General features: G+C 41.7%; 1 protein-coding gene across 4 annotated transcripts in view; it reads right to left on the reverse strand.

Annotated features, from left to right (window-relative positions):
- LOC117249518 (DENN domain-containing protein 5B-like) overlaps positions 1 to 21528 on the reverse strand; it is a 121614-nt gene that overhangs the window by 12891 nt on the left and 87195 nt on the right. For 2 of the 4 annotated variants that reach the window (XM_078165020.1, XM_033615223.2), the window contains 11 exons: positions 17424 to 17574; positions 16519 to 16609; positions 14411 to 14542; positions 12792 to 12944; positions 12404 to 12485; positions 12223 to 12304; positions 10105 to 10233; positions 4926 to 5047; positions 3252 to 3397; positions 1691 to 1732; positions 287 to 405 (listed from right to left, as the gene is read on the reverse strand). In XM_078165020.1, coding sequence (XP_078021146.1) covers positions 287 to 405; positions 1691 to 1732; positions 3252 to 3397; positions 4926 to 5047; positions 10105 to 10233; positions 12223 to 12304; positions 12404 to 12485; positions 12792 to 12944; positions 14411 to 14542; positions 16519 to 16609; positions 17424 to 17574 — 1249 coding nt within the window. The remainder of the gene's footprint in view (positions 1 to 286; positions 406 to 1690; positions 1733 to 3251; positions 3398 to 4925; positions 5048 to 10104; positions 10234 to 12222; positions 12305 to 12403; positions 12486 to 12791; positions 12945 to 14410; positions 14543 to 16518; positions 16610 to 17423; positions 17575 to 21528) is intronic. The other 2 variants (XM_033615226.2, XM_033615225.2) reach the window with 1 other exon arrangement.

Below are 21528 nucleotides of genomic sequence, written 5' to 3' on the forward strand. Positions count from 1 at the left end.
TATGCTGTATCAATTTTTTCACCCCACCCCTAATATTCACGTAGTGTGTATTTTTTAGAAAAGGACAAAAACCTCGAAGAGAGTTTATGTTTCTGGTTCCAAAAAGTTGTTGGAATGTATCCTCTGGGGACCTTAGATATCTGTTTATCTATCTATCTATACCGATCTGTACAAAATGTCATGGTAATTCATCTGTTGTTGAGATATTTCAATCTGGGCCAAAGTGGTGGAGGGACTGACTATCCTGAGCTGCTAGCACGGCTAAAAACACACAGGCTGCACTCACCTGTAGGTATGTCCTGTGATCTCATTGCGCACCATGACACAGTCCACCAGCCATTTAGCCAGAAGGCCAGCGTTATCGTGACCCAGCTGCGCAGTGGTCAGCTTCCCCAAGTTCTGACACTGTTTACAGACACACACAGACACCAGGGAGAAATTGTAGTTGATGCAAAGCATTTTAATAATATCATAATGCAATATCAAATCCTACTTTCTATACTTTATCGGTGTATCCTGATGTACAGGACTGTTACTACAGTGCTGCTGCTGTCTGCCCTTGAACATAAAAAGTGCCTACTTCCAGAATGATTATATTGGACTGTCTTTAAATTAAAGTGAATAGATCTCTCAGTTACTGTAAAACTTCAGTTAATAGCCCAGGTTATTATCTGCTTAAATTTGTGACAGGCCTCTATGTAAGACAGGCCTTAATTCTTCTCACACAAAACTGTTGCTCAGCAAAGGTTGGGAAATACAATCAAACTGTTTATTAAACCAGTATGAATATTACTTATTTAAAAATTAGGCTTCAGATACCATCTCAACTATGAATCATTCATTTGATCTAGCTCCAACAGACAAGGCATCAGCAAGAGAGTTGTTGCACTAGAGGATTACAGCTCCTGACATACTGACACAACACCACTTTATCCTGTTAAAACAATACTCTCAACTTGGGTTCATTTTTATGAAAAACACTTTTGATTCTTTTGATCTGAGGACCCTTATGGACTAAAGGAATATGAAGCTTACAGGGTAATTGAGGAATGGACACATAATTTCAGGTCGCCAACAACCTGGTTTTATACATACGGGGAACTTCCATAAAAACAATGAACCACTTGGCAACAAGACCGGGAGTCTAATTGAGACTGGAGTTTATTTGTCAAAATGTGTAGCCACATCGGGCTAGTAAAAGGGACCTGGCGTTTAAATGAAGTTTTATGGTAGTTCAATGTAAGTGTGTTATTAAGAAGATGAAGAGGAATTAGCTGGATTCAATCCTTAAACCTTTTCAATGATGCTATCCCAGAATGCACTGTGCTGAAGTTTCCACACTTAGTAAGTCAAAGCATTTAGCTTCATTAAACGATTATCTGTAACCCAATCGCTTAGTAGTTTTAAGCAGTGCTCATACTTACAGTACAGGCATGAAATATACTACAGACATCACTTAGATTCAAGGGTGTGACTGTAGCTGAATTAAAGGTGCTGTTCTATTCTTAAAGCACTTTCTAACAGAATAAAAGGCCAACTACAACCCATTCAAAAGTGACATGAGGCTGACTGCATGACTGCAATGCCAACAGGGGAAACGGGCAGCAGGACAACTGGAACAGAAGCATTCTAAAGAGACAGATGGAGATAATGGGAGATGGATGAAAAGGGAGCAGGGGCTTCCTCTAACCTTGAACAAGGCGCAGATGTGTGTGTGAGGCCTGAAAGCAGACTGAGGGACACGAAAACACTTATTAGGACACAATGGATGGACATCAAAATGAGGCGTGTTGATCTCAAAATCGAAAACAAAAATGTCCGCATGCAAACGGAATAAAAACATCACCTGTGTCAACATGCACCTGAACAGACATGCAGTGTGAGAAGGACAGTAAAAAGTCTCCAGCCCCATTGGGACTGGATTTATGTCTCTAAAGTAGGTCAGGTAATTTTAACATCACCTCCACTGGTCAGATCAATTTTCTTTATTTTTTGTGAGGTAAATATGTTCTTTAGATACATAGGATCCCTAATTATGAATTATTTTTCATAACTGGAGCACGGCGGCAGGTTGACACTTTGTGCAGGAAGTCAGTTTGGCGTGAAAGACGTTGGAAACCTACAATTTAAAAAAACATATTATTTCAAAAGTGTTCCACAAATCAATTAATTCGCCTTCATTTCCTGAATCAGCTAACATTAACGCTATTCATTCATTCATGGTTTTCAGCTTACAAAAATAGAAAGTTGTTAGGCTATGGCATGTTGTATTTGTGGGGAAAGTGCGTCCAGCAAAATACAAGTGTTTTGTCAGTGAATCTGGTGAGTTTTAATAGAGCTGATTTGTGTACCTGTATTTGATAATGTCACTATTGAGCCATGTTTAATGTGTGTTTCAGGTGTGTTTTTAATCAATCAGACTCTATAGCACGTCACAGAAATCTCATCGTCTACTAGTGTTTTGGAGGTGTAACTGCAAAGCAACAAAGACACACAACTGCACCAAGTATAAATACTCACGATGGCGTGGGCCATGTGTGTAGACTTCGGCATAGGCTCTGCATAAGAGCCCATGCACAACTATAAATCTGTCGCTATGGCACTGATTCCATACAGAAGTATAATCTCGCTTTACACTTTGTAAAAAGTGCATTATGATTTGTTTAGGACACAAACATCAAAATTAAGGACTTAGGACTTGTCCGTCTTGATTTGGGACTTGAGTGCAAAGACTAGAGACTTATTTGTGACTTGCAAGTTAATGACATGGTCCCACCTCTGGGTTGTGAACAAACCAGCAGTTAATTCAGATTATCTAAACCACTTCATTTGGAGGTCAAACTGAAAGTGAGTAGGCCTACACCTGAAATGTAACTAGTAACTGTATGTGAGCATAACTACAGTCAGTACGGTAGTTCACATTTGAAGCAGGAGTTTAGGATTTAAACTGTGATAAATGTTCACAACAGACAGTCGTGAGAGATAGGGCTGATAACTGTGTGACAATGACCAGTCTATCTAACTTTGAAATAAACTGGAATGACCCTTTAATGAAAAAGTAAAACTACCTGCAGTTCTTTTAATGTACTTGCTGCTAGCATGCAGAGTGTGATGATGTCATAGTGACAAAGGAGCTAAACAGAGAGAGTGGAAGTGACACACAAAAGCAGACATCACCCAAACTGCACCGCACTCCACAAACCAGTGACTGAGTGCTCAGCTCATGAGGGGTTTTAGGTCACACTACTCACATCAAAGGTCATCTCCAGGACATTCTTTGGGATCTGCATGATGCCCGAGTCTCCCAGCTCTCCTGACACACACACCCAGGGGTTGGAGGTGGTCATGGCGTTGCTCAGTTTCTTGATGGGGATGATGACGACTCGATACGGGATCACTGCAGGGGTGAACACCACGTCAGCGGCAGAACAGAGGAGTAAACACTAACATGCTCATTAGACTCAATCTAGGTTATCTAACTGGGTCAATTTAATTATGGAACCAAAGATTCACACTGCAGCAGGGAGGAAACAGAATAACACATCAGAGACTTCAAAGCATCACCTGTGGCCGCACACATGCACAGTCCACATGCGCAGTGTTCATTTATCTGACAGAGAGGCTCAGCTGTTCTGGCAGCTGAATAATACATTGTGTTTTAAATCTTTGATTAAATTGTACATACATCCTCATGGTTTATTCATACTAATATCTCAGCCTGCCACTGATCCACATTCATCTGTTATTAACCCAGTAACTCAGACGGGAACAAGCGGGAAGAGGAGTCTATGGTGATACACAAGGCTTTAGATGTTCCGCAGGGGGAGTGTGGTGGTTTATAGATGCCTACAGCAGTCAGTGAGGATACATTCCAGATTTTTAAAAAGCTACATCTTGTCTTCATAATTTCATCCCTCCTTGTTCTAAGTACCGAAAACATTTTACTCATCAACATCAACACAACTTTTAAATGTATATTAGGCATGATTTTCTCAACCCCTCTCAAACATTTGTGTGAAGTTTCGTCGTAATTAGCATTGAATTCTTGAGTAAGGGCCAAAAACATGTTTTGTGAGGTCACACCGGCCTTGACTTTTGACCACCAAATTCTAAGCAGTTTATTCTTCAGTCCAAGTGGACGTTTGTGTCAAATTTTAAGAAATTTCCTTGAGGCTTTAGCGAGAAATTGCATTTACAAGAATGAGACAGACAGGGTCACAGTGACCTTGACCTTTGACCACCAAAATCGAATTAGTTCATTGTTAAGTCCATATGTCCATATGTTTGTGCCAAATTTGAAAAAACTCCCTCGAGGTGTTCTTAAGATATTGCATTCACGAGAATGGGACGTACAACCCAAAACAATGCCTCTGGCTACAGCTTTCGACTGCGCAAAGGCATAACAACAATTTATAGACTTACAAAAAAGCAATCCCTCTCAATCATCACTTACTCTGCCCTCTGCCTGTATTTCCTTATTTTCTAATAATTTTGCTATGTTTGGGACTTTCCCAGACACAACACTCAGGTAGTGACCAGGCGCCAGCAACATGCAACCAAGAGCAAGCTATAAAAATTGTGAATACAGCACTAAAAAAAAAATGCAAATATAGCAAGAACAAACAGCAAGCAAACAAAGCTCATTCCAAAATGAAAGTGATTCTGGGGTTGGCTTTAACTTTCCCTTTTACGAGTGAGCACTGAAGGAAAGTATGGGGATGAGGAGTGACATGGAGTTGGCCTGTTTTTTGGTGGACAGGAAGGTGCCAGTGGTAAGATTAGTTAGCTTCCTAAAGCCACAGCTGTTCATACAACAAATAACATTCCTGCAGTAGTACAGCGTGCAGTGTATGCACAAGAGGTGTACAGAGGAGGAGACAGGTGAATAGAGGTCAGAGGTCACATGCAGCAGAGGGGGAACTCACTGATGGTGGTGAAGACGCTGGTGAAACAGAAGTAGTCGACAGCGTTGAGGGAAAGCAGGTGGAAGAGGAACTGCTCCTTCTCCTCCTCACAGCGCAGGAAGGCGTAACGTTTGTACAGCTTCCTGTAGAAAAACCACAGCACAGCATAGCCAGGTCAGTTTCAAATACACCAAAGTATCACTAGGATATCTCCCTCACCATCTGAATATTACCATCTGCTGTTCAAACTTTACAGGTATATATGTGTTTAAGTGAATATGTCGGTGTAGGCATATGTATATGCTTATGTTTTATTAGTATCACTTTGTGTTTTCAGCTTGAAAAGTGCTATACAAATAAAGTTATTATTATTACTATCATTACTATTTACTGTCTTAATATGTATGAAGAACTTCTCAGCATGTGTCAGATTTGTGTTTGGATAAGTTCTCATGTTAGGTCAGGTGCTGGCTATGGATAGCCCAAGCGTCAGCCTCTGGGGCTGAAAAATGACACACAAGTGCTTGAAGCTGGCTCTAAAACTGAGTCAATTCCCAGCATCAGCGTGTTTACAGTTCATGAGAGTTAACTGTAATGTTCTGGTCACCTAAAAAGTCTTGTTCAGTGGACTAAAAGACGTTCTGAGGAGTTGAATGTTGTTTTTCAGGTAAATGCATATTATTTTCAATGGTTTGAAGCCCATTTTTTTGCTAGCAGTACTTAGCACTAGTCTTATCACAGTAAATCATAGATGTACATGCACCGTGCTACCCAAGCTAGCAGCTAGAGTTAGGGTTATCTTCACAAGATGATGACGGCTAAAATGCCAGACTCAAGGCTTTAAAAGGGGAGTCCACAAACCAATGAATGACATCACAGTGGCTATCTCTAATATTTTATTTTGTCTATGGGATAGCATGTATTAACTGCTTCTATCACAAGTAAACCAGAGAGGAAGAAGCAATGTGACTTTTGTAGGTGTCTGTTAAACTTTGTGATTAAAAAAAAAAAAAAAAAATAGAATATGGTAACTTTAGACCCTTTCTTTGTTTGTACACAGTGATAACATTTTGTGGGCGGTGTAAAACTGGTGGCAGTAAGGGACGGTAGTGGTGTCTATGTGAGCGCCAAATAAAACGTGAAAAGAAATATAACGTTTACATTTCTCATTTGATTGCAGTAAGTTGTTTTTATATCCATGACTTTATGATCTACTTGTGGCTGCTGAGACAATAGCCTATATAATGATGTTATAATTAAATGAAATGAAGACAAAACTTTATTTTCTACTACACATGGATCATAATGTATGGATGTATGCTTAAGTGTCTATGATCTTGCACTAACAAACTAACCCTGAGTCGGGACACTGGGTCAAGGATCCAACTAAAAGGCAGTAGAAGTTACAGTGGCCGGACATCTTCATATACCTTGTGGAAAAACCAAGTGTCTATATGAGGAATTCAAATAAACACAAGAAGTTTGTGCTCTAATAATAATAAAAAAAAAAAAGGGATCAGCGCTCAGTGAATAATCCTCCTAAGCCCTACGATAAGCTATTATGGCAAGGCTTAACTATACAGACCCGTGAGCAGTGATAACTAGCATGTCTTTGGGGTCATCGGGTGGGAACCTCCTTTCACCGGTGTTTCGTCTAGTTAGTCCCACGACACCTCCAGGAGGCTAGACAGTGATCTCTGGTGTCCCAGAGACACTCCCCTAATGCCAGGTCTCACTGCTCCCCACACTAACCGAACAATCTCCTTTACCTTACCTATACTACCACAGAGGAGGTAGACCCAGGGAAGGAAGCCTTGTTAGGCTATCACACTCCCCCGCCGGGTTAGGCTGTACAGTCTACCTCCCCAGGACGAGCCCTCACAACAATGACACCTCCAGGAGGCTGGACAGTGATCTCAGCCCAAACAGCACTGCCAACTTCAACCAAGCCCAGGCTCCGTTTATGCGAGCTCCAGGCAGAAGCAATGCTGATACTACCTTTACTAGCACATTCACCATACTCTATTTCACACGCTACATAGCATAACTACAATGTAAGCTAAAGTTAAAGGAGATAAATGAACTCACAGGATCAGCAAACACACTCACTTTGCAGCATGGTCTCAAACAAAATGGATTCAAATAGGCCACTCCCACACTTAAATAACCTTCCTCTTCCTGGATTTCCTTCTTACTTACACATGGCTTTCTCAGCCCAAACAGCACTGCCATCTTCAACCAAACCCAGGCTCCATACATGCGAGCTCCAGGCAGAAGCAATGCTGATACTAGCTTTCCTGTCACATTCACCATACTCTATTTCACACACTACATAGCATAACTACAATATAAGCTAAAGTTAAAGGAGCTAACTGGACTTACAGGATCAGCAAGCACACTCACCTTGCCGCATGGCCTCAAACAAAATGGATTCCAATAGGCCACTCCCACACTTAAATACTTCCTCTTCCTGGATTTCTCCTGACAGGAAGTGGATCTCTCCACCTGATCTCAAGGAGTTATGTGCCCTGCTTAGTAGTTCCCCCTGCTGGCCCCCAGCTGACATTATTTCTTCTGTAATAGATAAACTGGCTGCATTTAATTGCTTCATCTGACATTTCCCTCACTGTCTTCCTCAAACTCTGTCCCCGCACTCCGAGTTCCCCCAGGAGTGAGACAGTTGATCTTGCTATGAATCCCCTACACCCCACTTCCACTGGACAAATCCTAGTCTTCCATCCTCGCTGCTCAGCTTCTGCTCCTAAGTCTGCATATCTAAGCTTTTTTCTTTCATAGGCTTCTTCCACTGAGTCTTCCCAAGGAACTGTCAGCTCAATGAAATAAACTATCTGTTGACTCACTGACCACAACACTAAGTCAGGCCTCTGCCTGGTACAGACTATTTCCTGAGGAACAACAAGCTTTCCCCCTAAATCTACTTGCATTTCCCAATCACAAGCACCTTCTAGGCGGCCACACCCTTGCCTCCTCACTAACTTATCCCTTCTGTATTTCTCTCCCTCACGGACAAACTGAATTACTAAGCCCCTATCCTTAACACCTTCTGAATTCACCTGTCTTCGTTTCCCTTCGATGCCTGCAGCTAAACATTTCAACACCTGATTATGTCGCCATGTATATCGGCCTTGTGACAAGCCAACTTTACAGCCTGACAAAATATGCTTTAAAGTTGCGGTACGTGAACACAATGGGCATGATGGGTCCTCATTTACCCACAGTTTTAGGTTCTGGGGGGTTGGTAACACATCGTATGTAGCCCCTACCAGGAATCTAATACGATTCTCCTCCATACTCCACAGGTCCCTCCAACTAAGCTTCCTCTTCTCTACACTTTCCCAATTCAACCACTGTCCCTGTTTAGCCTGGGCCACTACCTTTGCACCCCTTACTATCTCTTCCTGTCTGCGTATCTGTTCTACAACCAGCTTTCTTTTATCTTTGAGGCCTGCTGTATTCCATACCGGTTTACCTGAGCCAAGCCCCAGGCCTCCCCGGCCAAACTGAACATTACCTACAATCTCTGCAAGTCTAAGAGCTGCCTCTGCCTCCTGAACTGCCGATCTTGGGTTCCACTTCCTCCCCTTGGTTGGATTTGGAACCACACTCCTAACTACCACGTCCTTACTCCCAGATAACAAGAGCTCTGTCCTGACCTTGGTACATTTAAATTCCTCTGTTAAACTAGATACTGGCAGCTGAAGTATCCCTTTTCCATACAATGCAACACTACTTAGGTGCACAAATCTCTTGATGCATACAGTTTTGTTCTTTGTGGTCACGTCCAGGATGTTAAATACCGAGATTTGTCAAATGATTTTTGTTTATTATGGACAGACATGCTGCCAAGCCTGCAACAGCAAAACCATTTTTTGTACCAGGCTGTAAACATGTTTATTTCAGCTGTAAAGTTGGGCATTTTAACATGGGGAGCTATGGGGATCGACTCGCTCTTTGAGCCAGCCCTCAAGTGGCCATTAGAGGAACTGCAGTTTTTGGCACTTCCTCGTCAGCTTCATATTTTGGCACACACATTGCTGTTGCTGCTGTTGAATGCAGCTTAAATATGCTCATTGCTGCCTATGGTGGCTGATGGGGAGAAACACACTCACTGTACAAGTCTGTACTGTAATCTTCCACAAGGGGCAGCAGTGAGTGTATTCCAGCCAAGTGAACCCCAGTGAGGCTTACTCAAAGCTTACTAAAGGCCCATTTATGCTCAACGTTAAATACGGATCCAGATACGGACGGAGCCTTCTGTTCGTGCTCCGCGTTCATTTCGTCCGTATTTCTGCACGTTTCCATAAAGCTTACGGATACGGGTCAAACAAAGCAGTACAACCGGGAACCGTGGGGGCAATGTTGCTGTCACTACCCGATACGTAGCTCTAGAGAGACACGAAGAAGAAATAACAATTCAATTTCTCTCATCGGCAGTACTAGAGAAAAGAATTCTCCGTCCTCCAGTCGCGATGTATTTAACAGCCTCACCAACCACCGCCTCCTACAACGCTGCCTCTGTTTTTGTCTTTTATGCAAGAGGTACATTATCAGTATCTCCTCCACAGTCGCCATGTGTGTTTTTGAGTTTGTTGTTGTCATAAACTTTTGACGCTGGGCTGCCTCCTGGTGGATATATTGGTTAACATCCATGCCAACGTAAAGGGCGCATGGAAGTATGTGGGCAGTGATGGTAACATCGTTTGAAACGGACGTATACATTTTCGTACGTAAAGGGAGCATAAATGAGCCTTCAGACAAGCTACACAGTGTGAGGTCTATGATCCATGTGAGTAAATTTTCAAACAGTATATTTTGCGTTCACAAGAGAAAAGATTTTAAGGATGGGAACAAATAGTTGGTTTGTCAGATACATATCATATCTATTTATCATACCTGATAAAGAGCAGCCACAGTCTCCCATGAGATGGATGACAAAGAGATTTAATAGCACTCACAGAGAAAGTGGAATTACTCCAAAAGCTGTAATGTCAAATCTAAAGATGTCTTCACAACTTTGATATAATATTAAATTTGTTTTAATTAATAATAACTCATTGTTTGGCACATGCAACAATATTAGTCCAGCTGCTTGTCAGAGAATAACATGGAAATAAATCTCACCTATCAAAAGCACAAAGCGTGTGTATGTGTGAGTTTGGTTGATCATATGTGTGCTCACTTGGTTAAGGCTTGCCGGGACAGCAGCTGTTTGAGGTGTTGGGAGAGCAGCTTCTTCTCCAGGGACAGACGGATCCAGGCTCTTGCTCGTCCCACATCTGTCTTTATCTCTGACATGCTCTGGATATGCCTGAGGAGACGGAGGACAGAGAGATGGAGGCTCATAAAAACAGGCACCCTGGCATAAAAATCTACCCTCATCACTCTGACGTTCAGTGACTCTCAGGAGTTGAGTGATAAACTACTGTAATTTATCTTTTGGTGTCCCCACTTCCATTTACCTGCCTTATCTGCTTTTTTTTTAAGTCAATGTGTGGATGTAAAGGTATTTTAGCCACCTACAGAAAACACAATAACGGTTTGAATGTGCGCTGTGTATGGAATATTTTCAGTGCCTTGCCTTGCTGTATGGCCTAAATTCCCCACCTATGCCTGCTTCAAAGCCACCATACTCCATTGACAACTAGAATTACCATCCCATGGTTGTATGCCTCCACACACCAGTCATGTTTCTCTTAGACTTTACAGTCATGTCTATGAAAACATGGATGCAACAACAGCACAGAAGATCTATACAATCAGCACAGTTTCAAGGTGGGCACCCAAGATTAGTGTCACCACTTAAGTATTTGACCAATAGTCTCCCCTTCTGTTCCTGAGATATGAGGTTGAATAATGGCCAGAAAAGTGTGTTTACAGAACATCATGATGTTACAATGAAAATGCCATAAACTGTCATCGCTTCATTATTTTATCCTATTAGACATTTATGCAAAATTTTGTCATAATTAGCTTATGAATTCCTGAGTTATGGCCAAAAACATATTTTGTGAGCTCGCATGACTTTGAGCTCTGAGCACCAAATTCTCATTATTTCATAGTTGTGTCCAGGTGGATGTCTGTGCCAAATTTAAAAAAAAATTCCCTCAAGGCCTTCCTGAGAAATCACGTTTACAAGAATGAGACAGACAAGGTCACAGTGACATTGACCTTTGATCACCAACATTTAATCAGTTCATTGTTGAGTCAAAGTGGACATTTGTGCTAAATTTGAAAAAAAAAAAAAAATCCCTCAAGGCTTTCCTCAGAAATCACATTCAAAAGAATGCAACAGACAAGGTCACAGTGACGTTGACCTTTGACCATCAAAATTTAATCAGTTCATTGTTGAGTCCAAGTGGACGTTTGTGCTAAATTTGAAAAAATTCCCTCAACGAATTCTTGAGATATTGTGTTCATAAGAACGGGATGGACGGACGAATGGACGTGCAGACAACCCGAAAACATGCCTTCGGCCATGGCAAGGCATAAAAACAGTAATTTTAGTTAGCGGAACACAGAAGTTGCTGGTCTACCACTGCCTTAATTAGTTAGTTAGTGTTACTGTGTGTTTTGGTGAATCTGATCCAACCCTTTAAACACCAAAGTCCCACAGCAGTACAAACTAACTGATCGAGGCAGCAGTAGAGCAGCAGCTCCTGTGTTCAGCAATGTAAAATCGCTTTTTTTCTAAATGGAGTCTGGCTTTGAAAAGCTGACATAATGGCTCCTGTTCAAAGTTTTTTTGTGTTTTTTTTTTTCTTACTTGAAACTGGGGTCTAAGGCAAATTCTGAGGATTTTAGGTTATATTAACCAAACTGACATGACTTGATTCCTTCATTTCCCAGATTGCTTTTCAACAGCACCTAGAGACGGAGGTTTTTGTGCTGTATATTAAGCACCAGGCTGCAGAGTGAATTTGGCATAGTGGCAACAGTGAGAGCTGCAGGTCAGGTGATTATTTTCTCATTGTATTACTATTTGGTCTATTGAATATCAGGACAGTAGTAAAAAGTACCAATCACAATTCCTCATAGAGCAAGTTGACATCCTCAAATGTCTTGCTTTGTCTGCACACCAGTCAAAAACCCAAACATATATTACTTTTGTTATCACTGACAGTTGCCTGTGACTTATCTGTTCATTTACTATATGGTCAGTGCAAAGACACAGCTTCAGATAGAGGAGCTAATTCTCTGATTCTGATGTCAGGTGTTGGTGTCAGAAAGCAATTCTGACATCAGGTTACTGGAAGTGGAAAATATATGCCAATGTGTATGTAATTCAGCAGTGAAATACCTCATATCCTGTATGAGAGACACACGTAGAGACGGCATCGCTATGGAAGAGTCAGACTTCCTCCTCTCAGGGACATGTGACACTGTTGAAGAGACATACAGGATATGATGGCTTTGTTACTATCAGAAATGCGTGTTAGATAACACAGGGCAGACAGTGAGTGTGTATGTGTGTGTTTTACCAGGTGACTCAGCCTGCTGCTGCTCCAGCTTCTCCTCTCGGGCCTGGTAGTGCAGCAGGTGGGACCACAGGGCCGACTTTCCCTGAGAGGTCACACAACACACATACAGACAGCTAAAGCATCCACTGATGAGGAGGAAGATTATACACACACAAAGAGGATTTATCAGGCAATAACCTCTTAACCTTAATATCCAATATGATCATACAAACCTGATTAAGCACAATGCGTTTATACTGACAGCAGAGTGTCTGTGTGCCATCAGATTTGCTTTATTATAAATGTGTAATGCATGTGCACAGGCTAGTGACAGTATGAAGCTTCATGTGTTTACCGGAGTGTTAAAGTGTGTGTGTGTGTGTGTGTGTGTGTGTGTGTGTGTGCTGACCTGTTTGACCTGCAGCCCGTGGCTCCAGATCCTCTCCAGCAGGTCACATAGGCTGGCGATCAGAGTGTTCTCCTCCAGTCCGGTGATGTTGGCCTCACCGTGGCCCAGCTCCACTGCCTCCCGGCCCATCTTCTCCACCAGCATACGTTTGGTCTGAACACACACACACACACACACACACACACACAAATGCACAAAGATGCTGTTTGAATAAGCAATAGGATTGCCAGGATAACTATACATATGTTCTGAAGGGATAGTTCAGATGTAGAGTTCAACAGATCATCATCTGGAATTATTGTTTTTTTATTGTTGAATAATTCCAGTGTACTGAACATAGTGCCATGGTTGAAACTCAATTTTTCAAAATTACAGAGAGCATTTGTCTTTTATTATTCTATTTCAAACTCACTTATTTTTCAAAAAAGCTAAATAATTATACTGAGGAGTCCAGAAAATGGACTGGAATTACAGCCCCACAGCTATATGCCTCCACACACCAGTCAAGTTTCTCTTAGAGTTTACATCTATGTCTGTGAAAATATGGATGCTTCACACAAGTCTTCCACCTGACAGCATAGAAGATCGCTACAATCAGCACAGTTTGAAGGTGGGCACCCAAAATGAGTGTCACCAATTCATTTATCTGACCAAAGTTCTCCTTTCCTGATATCACATTGAATAATGGCCAGAAAAGTGTTTTATGCAGAACATTATGATGTCACAGTGAAGTTGACCTTCGACCTTTTTCGACAAAAAATGTCATCACTTCATTATTTTATCCTATAAGACATTTATGTGACGTGTTGTCAGAATAAGCATATGAATTATTGAGTTATGGCCAAAAACATACTTTGTGTAACAAGTCACACTGAGCTTGACCTTTGACCACAAAATTCTAATCAGTTCATTCTTCCAAGTGGACATTTTTGCAGTTTGAAGAAAAGTTTTGAAGAAATTCCCTTGAGGTGTTCTTTAGATATCAGGTTCACAAGGGTGGGACAGATAGACAACCCTTAAACATAATACCTCTAGCCATGGCTATTGCTGGCACTAAGGCAAAAAACTTGATAAATAAGTAAAGAAAATGCATAAAAAAGTAATAAAGCCTACCAGGTGATATTTTATAATGCAATGTCATATGGATTACTGTAAATTTATTATGTTGATCTGTTCTGTACGACATCTATTGCACGTCTGTCCGTCCTGGAAGAGGGATCCCTCCTCAGTTGCTCTTCCTGAGGTTTTCCTTATCCACTGTGAGGGTCAGAGGGATGTAGTATGCTGTAAAGCCCTCTGAGGCAAATTGTGATTTGTGATATCGGGCTTTATAAACAAAATTGAAATTGAAATGTAAACTATAAACAAATTTGACAATAATTTAGTCTTGATGCAACATGATGAATGAACTCTGTCTCCCTGCATGTATTGTTCATGAGAGATGAAAGCCCTCAGAGCTGTGGGTTTGTGAAAACCACCCAGTGTGTGTGTGTGTGTGTGTGTGTGTGTGTGTGTGTTGGGGGGGGGGGGGGGGGGGTCGGGAGGAGAATGATGTCAGGAGGTCAGTGAGTGTACTAATGGATCACAGTGCAGTGACATGCTGTAGCTTTATGTTTCACCTTCATGCGACACTCCTTGAGCAGCCCCTCCACAAACTTCCAGTTGGTCTGGGCGATGACGGCAGGAGACAGATCAGACAGTTTAGGCTGTCGCAGGTTCTTCCCCAGGCTGCGGGCCTCCTGCATGTATTTCTGGAGATCAAACAGAAGCAGTTAGTGAGCCCTAGTGATCATGCACTCTGATCAGGCCTCAACAATACAGACAGTAGGAGAAATGATTTATCTGTTGCTTAGTTTTTAATGCACACATGCTAAAAGATTAAAATATTCAACTTCAGTGCACACACAGCCCTGCTGTGAGTTAACACTATGGGTCAAAAAACAGTCACTTCCACCTGACACATATCTTCATCTGCTTTCAATCAGCTGGTGCCATTTTTTAAAGTGACAAACAGTGAAAATCAACACTTCACAGGACTTGATTGATGTCAGGTAAGAGGAGAGGGTGTGACACAGGAGCGGAGTGAAAGCTGGGGCGTCCTTTTACATGGGGTATGTGCATTGGGGTGTGTTAGGAGGTGAGCTTGGTTCCCACTAAAGTCATAAGTGAAGAATCAAAACTTTTCCACAATATTCTATGGCTCAGATTACATCCTTGTAGTAAAAACCTTCCATCTGCTCCTGCTTTTGGTTAATGTAGCGTTTAAGCTCAGATATCTAAGTGCAACCTTTTTTTAAAAATGAACTTTTAGGCTGAAATCAATATACTGCTACCATCAGTGGATTTGCCAGTGGAGGAACAGTTCATGTGTGCAGTGCTTTTGGGACGAGTTCAATTTTGACATGCTAATATGCCTGGTGACCAGTGGCTAACAGTCTTCATTTTTTAGTCTCTCCAGGATGTTGCGATCCCAATAATTAACACAAATTTAGCCAATTCTCACGAATTCTGCACTATAGGGATACACGATATTGGATTTATTGCTGATATCCAATATCGGTATATGACAACATACTTGGCCCATAACAAATACCGATACATCCACTTTTTTTCCCACCTAATTTTTGTGATCATCGTCTCTTCTGTGGTGCAAATAACATGATATTATGCACGCATATTCTTATTGTGATGGGCCACCAGCAGAGGGAGACATGAAAAAGAATGCTTTTAAATGTATGTAATATTCATTCATTGTGTGAAATAACAAAAAAGCATTCTGATGGCTTATTTTAAAGCTGATACTGGCCGATACCAATGACGTGCAGATACTATGGTGCATCCCTACTGTACAACCTTGCAATTTTGTCCAAATCACAGCAACTTTACCATGACTTTGGCTACTCAGATCTGAGGACCAGGGATTGACACATGCATGTAATCCAGCAAAATATAATCTCATGGTATCAGCCTCACTGTTTACGGTTCAGTCTCTTTACACCAAATCAGAGCTGGATTATACTGCTACAGCAATCAGGACATTCTACTGCTGCTGCTGCTGCTTCACATTCAGAGTGGAAACACTGGGTCTCTGCTCTGCTCTAATGTTGCATTTCTGACAAAGCACCAGCTCAATGATGGTTTGGTGTAGTATTAAACACAGAGTGTCGCAAAATCAACCAGAACTGAAATCTTAAGGACAGCAATGGATAAGGATTGAATTGCACACAAAATCTTCGGGAACCCTGGGTAAGAGTGTAAGGGTGGGGGTGGAGGGTTCTGAGAGAGGGAGTCCACTACACAGGCAGCTCCTCCACATACCAGGCAGGACGCAGAGGCAGATTTTTTAGGCGGTTTGATAGGTGGAGGGGACGCTTTATCCCACTCCCAAAATGCCATGGAATTCTGCAGGACCAGACAGCCCTCCACCTGCTGAGGAGGAGGAGGTGGAGGAAGAAGAGGGGTACGAGCCGACCCCCGACAGGCACAGGACGCATGAGCAGACAAGAGAGGACAGAACAAAAAGAGAAGAAATGGAAAAGACAACAGAAGGCAGCATGCACATGAAGACTTCAAAAAGGATGAAAAAGAAACAAAGAAAGCTCAAACAGAACAAACAAAAATATGAAGCCATGACACATACAGAGAAATTAAAGACATGAAGACTACATAACGTTAGCGAGCAGAGGAGGGGACAGGTTATGAGTTGGTTGTGAGGAGTTTTTTTTACCTCTTTCAGGTCGTTGTCGAGGCCCAGATGCTCCGTCTGTTGTCTGTGACGGTCTTTCCTTCGCTGAGCTGTCACCGTCCTGTGAGACCACCTGCAGGTACAACAATGTGTAATTAGACCGGTTCGAAAATAGTTTTAAAACCCTTTGAAATACAAGTTATTAACACTCAGAGTTATCAATACTCTGTCAGACTACGGTCACTAGAATTCCAAAGTGAAAGTGCCTGCTATGTATAGTAGCTGCAGAGTCGCAGCACAAAACTCCAGAATATGGTGACGCTGCCATTCTACTCTTCTCTCCAAAGTAAAGATGGCGATATGACTGTAGTGAGCTCTGCCAGAAGCAGGCACAAATCTTAGGTGCAAGGCCACCTTCATGGACATGCGCTATCAAGGTGAATATGACACAAATATTAAGGGGACCAAGAAGAAGAGAGAGATGGCAGAGGAAGAAAGGTCATCCTCAGGTGGAGAGCACACCCTGTGGGGGATGAAGAGGAGGAAGCTGAGCCCGAGCCGCAGCCCAAAAGAAAAATAACTTTAGCAAGTATATTAAAAAGAAAAGCAGCTGCTGCCACAGCTGCACCAACTGTTTCTGTTCCATGTTGTTCAAAGTAAGGGGAAGTTCTAAAGACCTAATGTCAAAGATCAAAGTAAGCGGCCTACAGATATTGCGCGTCATCGATGAATATCTTCTTGTAAACTGTCATGTGAAATCAGTAATTGATGTCACAAATTTAATCGTGGGAAAAGTTCCTCACTGTGACATCCCTAATAGGTGTACAGAACTTCCTAAAAAGTGGAACTATTCATTTTTTTTATATTTAATGAATGAGGTGTTCAGTGCTGACTTCATCTGCTGGTTTCATATGTGTATTTCAGTCATGAGGTGGAAACTGACTTACTTGTTATTGGTCGGCCCCGTGTTGAGCACATCGGCTTGCAATTTGGGGAAAAATCCCTGCTCATATTTGCCCTGACCGATCTTCATGTCCAACAGGTGTGGGTGGATGGCGGTGTGGTCGATCTTCATCAGCCGCTGCTCAATGGCCTGAGCTGCGGGGGAGACACAATAATATCATGGTCAGAGTAAGCCCAACAGAATGTAGACATTTGGAGGAGTCCAGTGAGAGCATGTTACTGAAGGGAATTCATTTATTTATTAATTTAGTAACCTTTATTTAACCAGGAAGATCCCATTGAGATTAACAACCTCTTTTTCAAGGGAGACCTGGCCAAGATAGACAGCAGCAAGTATGAAGCACAGTTACAAATTACACAGATAAAACACAAACAAATAGTATTGAATTTACAAGCAGATTATGAAAAACAAGTACATGTAGTGGAGTCGGCCTCAAGTATTCTTAGTTTGGCTTTAAAGGCGCTCAAAGAAATTAACCCTGTTAGTTTCCAGTCATTTTGCAACATATTCCATGCTGAAGGTGCAGAGTAGACAAAAGCCTTTTTACCCAATTCAGTACGGGCATATGGAACAGAAAGCAACAAGTAGTCTTGCGAACGAAAGGAGTAAGGACCAGCAATTCTCTGTGCAATTAAGGAACAAATGTAGGAAGGCAGTAGACCAAGTAATGCCTTATATATAAAAGTATACCAATGACTGAGCCTTCAGGTGGCCAGAGCAGCCCATCCAACCCGAGAGTATAACTCACAGTGGTGTGTCAATGGTTTACAATTAGTAATGAACCTCAGAGAAGCGTGGTAGACAGTGTCAACCATATGAAGACATTTAGCAGACGCATTCATATCTAAAAGATCTCCATAATCCAACACTGGTAAAAAGGTAGCAGCAACAAGTCGCTTTTTTGCATTAAAAGAAAAACACAGCTTATTTCGAAAGTAAAAACCCAATTTTATCCTCAGCTTCTTCACTAATTTCTCTATATGCGGCTTGAAAGTGAGGGAGGCATCAATCAAAACACCTAGGTATTTATACTCGTGAACCACCTCTATTTCATTTCCCTCGAGAGTGGTCACTGAGGGGATAATTTGTGGCCTCTTCCTAGAATTAGAGAACAGCATAAGCTTAGTCTTGTCTGCATTGAGAACAAGTTTCAGCTTAAGTAATGAGTGCTGGACAGCAACAAAGGCTTTCTGCAGGGATTCAATGGCCTGAACAAGAGTTGATCCACAGCAGTAAATAATTGTGTCATCAGCATAGAAATGCAAATTAGCATTTGTCACATTTATACCCAAATCACTGATATAAATAATGAATAAAAGGGGACCTAATACAGAACCCTGCGGCACCCCCGTGTGGGTAACAATATCAGAACACAGGCCATCATATTTAATGCACTGAGTCCTATTACTGAGATAGCTGGTGAACCAAGTAACTGCTTGCTCCGAGAGTCCTGATTGCAAGAGTCTAAGTTTTAAAATATCGTGGTCAACTGTGTCAAATACTTTCGACAAATCAATAAAAAGAGATTCACAATGTTGTTTCTTGTCAAGTGCAACAGAAATGTCATTTACCACCTTCATTGCAGCTGTAATGGTACTATGCTTTTTCCTGAAGCCTGATTGATATTTTGATAAAATGGTGTTAGAATGTAAAAACACCTTAACTTGCTCACTCACAAGAGCTTCAAGAACTTTGGCCAGCACTGATAAATTAGATATTGGTCTATAATTAGTAAAATCGCTGGGTCACCCCCTTTTAATAAAGGGAGAACAAAAGCAGATTTCCATACAGAGGGAATCTCATTCTTCTCCACTGTAAGATTAAAAAGGAATGCAAGAGGCTCTGCTACAAAATCAGCTGCCAGGTTCAAAAAGTAAGGATCGATTAAATCAGGTCCAGAGGATTTTCTGGGATCTAAATCTTTAAGGGCTTTATGAACTTCTTGAACAGAGAAGGGTACAAAGTTGAAAGGCTGACCACTATACATTGGAAGGTCGGTGGGCGGTCTCTCAGAGACAGATCCCACAGAATCAAATAGAGAACCGGAAGATATAAAATGCTTGTTAAAACAATTCAATACCTCCATTTTGTCATAGACAGGGACAGAATCCTTTAAAACATATGTAGGTAGAGCTTGAGTGCTTTTACTCACAGTAAGAGAATTAATAACTTCCCAAAATTTCCGTGGATCATTTAGGTTCTCAGTGGTGACAGACAAATAATATTCAGATTTGGCTTTCTCGATAAAAGAAGAGCATTTGTTTCTCAATTGTCTGAAAACAAGCCAATCATTAGGAGAACCTGTTTTCCTTGCCTTGGCCCAAGCCAGGTTACGCTCATAAATATTTTCTGCCAGCTCTGGAGAGAACCAGGGGTTTTCTCGCCCCTTTACCCTAAATCTCCTAATAGGGGCATGTTTATTCACAATTTGCATAAAACCATCCCTAAAGAATGTCCAAGCTAACTCTACATCAGGGATCAAACCTATTTTTTTCCAATCAAAATTAGACAAATCGTGATGATAGGCTTGCTCATTAAAAAGTTTAAGGTTCCTCTTATAAATGATACGAGACTTTGATTTGGGCATCTTAGTGTTTCTAATAGCAGCAACAGCACAGTAATCGCTTAAGTCATTGCAGAACACACCCAGAGAAGAGAATTTATGAGGAACATTTGTCAAAATTAAATCAATCAAGGTGGACTTCTCAGGACTTTTGAGGTTTGGCCGAATGGGTGAATCGACCAACTGGGTAAAATTAATAGAGTCACACAAAGATTTAAAATCATCAGAAACTGGCTTAAGCCAATCCCAATTCAAATCACCACCTAAAACAAGTTCACTATAATTCAGTCTTGACAAAAGATGCTTCAAAGATTGTAACGCTTCCTTGGAGGCAGATGGAGGTCTGTAGCACCCAACAACAGTTATACAAAGGCCCTTAATGATTTCCACATTCAGTGCCAAAAATTCCAGTTGTTTGCAGATGGATTCAGACAGAACTATGCAAGCATCAAATTTTGATTTGATATAGATGGCAACACCGCCACCTTTCTTTGGCCTGTCTGTTCAATAAACATTGTATCCAACCATGTTAATATCTTCATTAGCAATAGATTTGGACAGTCAAGTTTCCGAAATAATAACAATATCTGCATCTGTTGATTTAACCCAAATCCTGACCATGTCCATCTTAGTTAACAAGCTGCGCACATTAAGATGAACAATTTTAAGACCAGACAAGAATTTAAAATCAGATGGTGTCCGGATACACTGCAGCTCAGGGCCAGGGTTAGGTTGCATGTTACCAGATAAAAGTAATAATAAGACAATCAACAATCTCTGCTTAGTAACATTACATGCTGAAGCCGAGCAGGATCTCTCACTGAACGTGAGGTGATTATGCAGAGCTAAAAAGCTTTGAAGTTGGGGTAAGTCTATGGGCAGATCAGATGATAAGTTCATGTCCTGTGCCAAATGGAGTGGTAGTTGTACAGGTTGCACAGCAGCTGTAGTGCAAGTGCATCCGTGAGAAATGACCAGCAGGTTGAACACATTGTCAGATGTACTCACCCAGGAACGATCACTTGCCCCCAAGTCCCACACAGTCGATAAACAAAGTAAAGTCAATAGAAATGCCATAACTTCACAACTCTCAACACTTATAAATGTAGAGAGAGTAGAGTAGTAGTAGTGAGAGTGCTCCAGCAGACAGTGCAGGCCTCACTGTGATGTGGATGGCCTCTGCTCCAGCAGACAGTGCAGGCCTCACTGTGATGTGGATGGCCTCTGCTCCAGCAGACAGTGCAGGCCTCAGTGTGGTGTGGATGGCTTCAACAAACAGCACAGGCTTCAGTATGGTGTAGATGGTATCAGCACACAGCTCAAACCAATATAGCCAATGTAGCTGAACTTGCTGCTGCAGTTCCAGGCTAGAAGCACACCACAGTGCAGCAGAAGATGGGACCCTGTATTGCTGTAACAGATCTAGGTTGAAAGCAAACCACACTGCAGCAGTTCCCTGGGTTCACTGAGATAGCTACAGCCAGAGGACAGGCACACAGTCCCGAAAACGTTCAAATTGCTTGAA

Source organism: Epinephelus lanceolatus, chromosome 23 (genome assembly GCF_041903045.1).
Source record: "Epinephelus lanceolatus isolate andai-2023 chromosome 23, ASM4190304v1, whole genome shotgun sequence".
NCBI lineage: Eukaryota > Metazoa > Chordata > Actinopteri > Perciformes > Serranidae > Epinephelus > Epinephelus lanceolatus.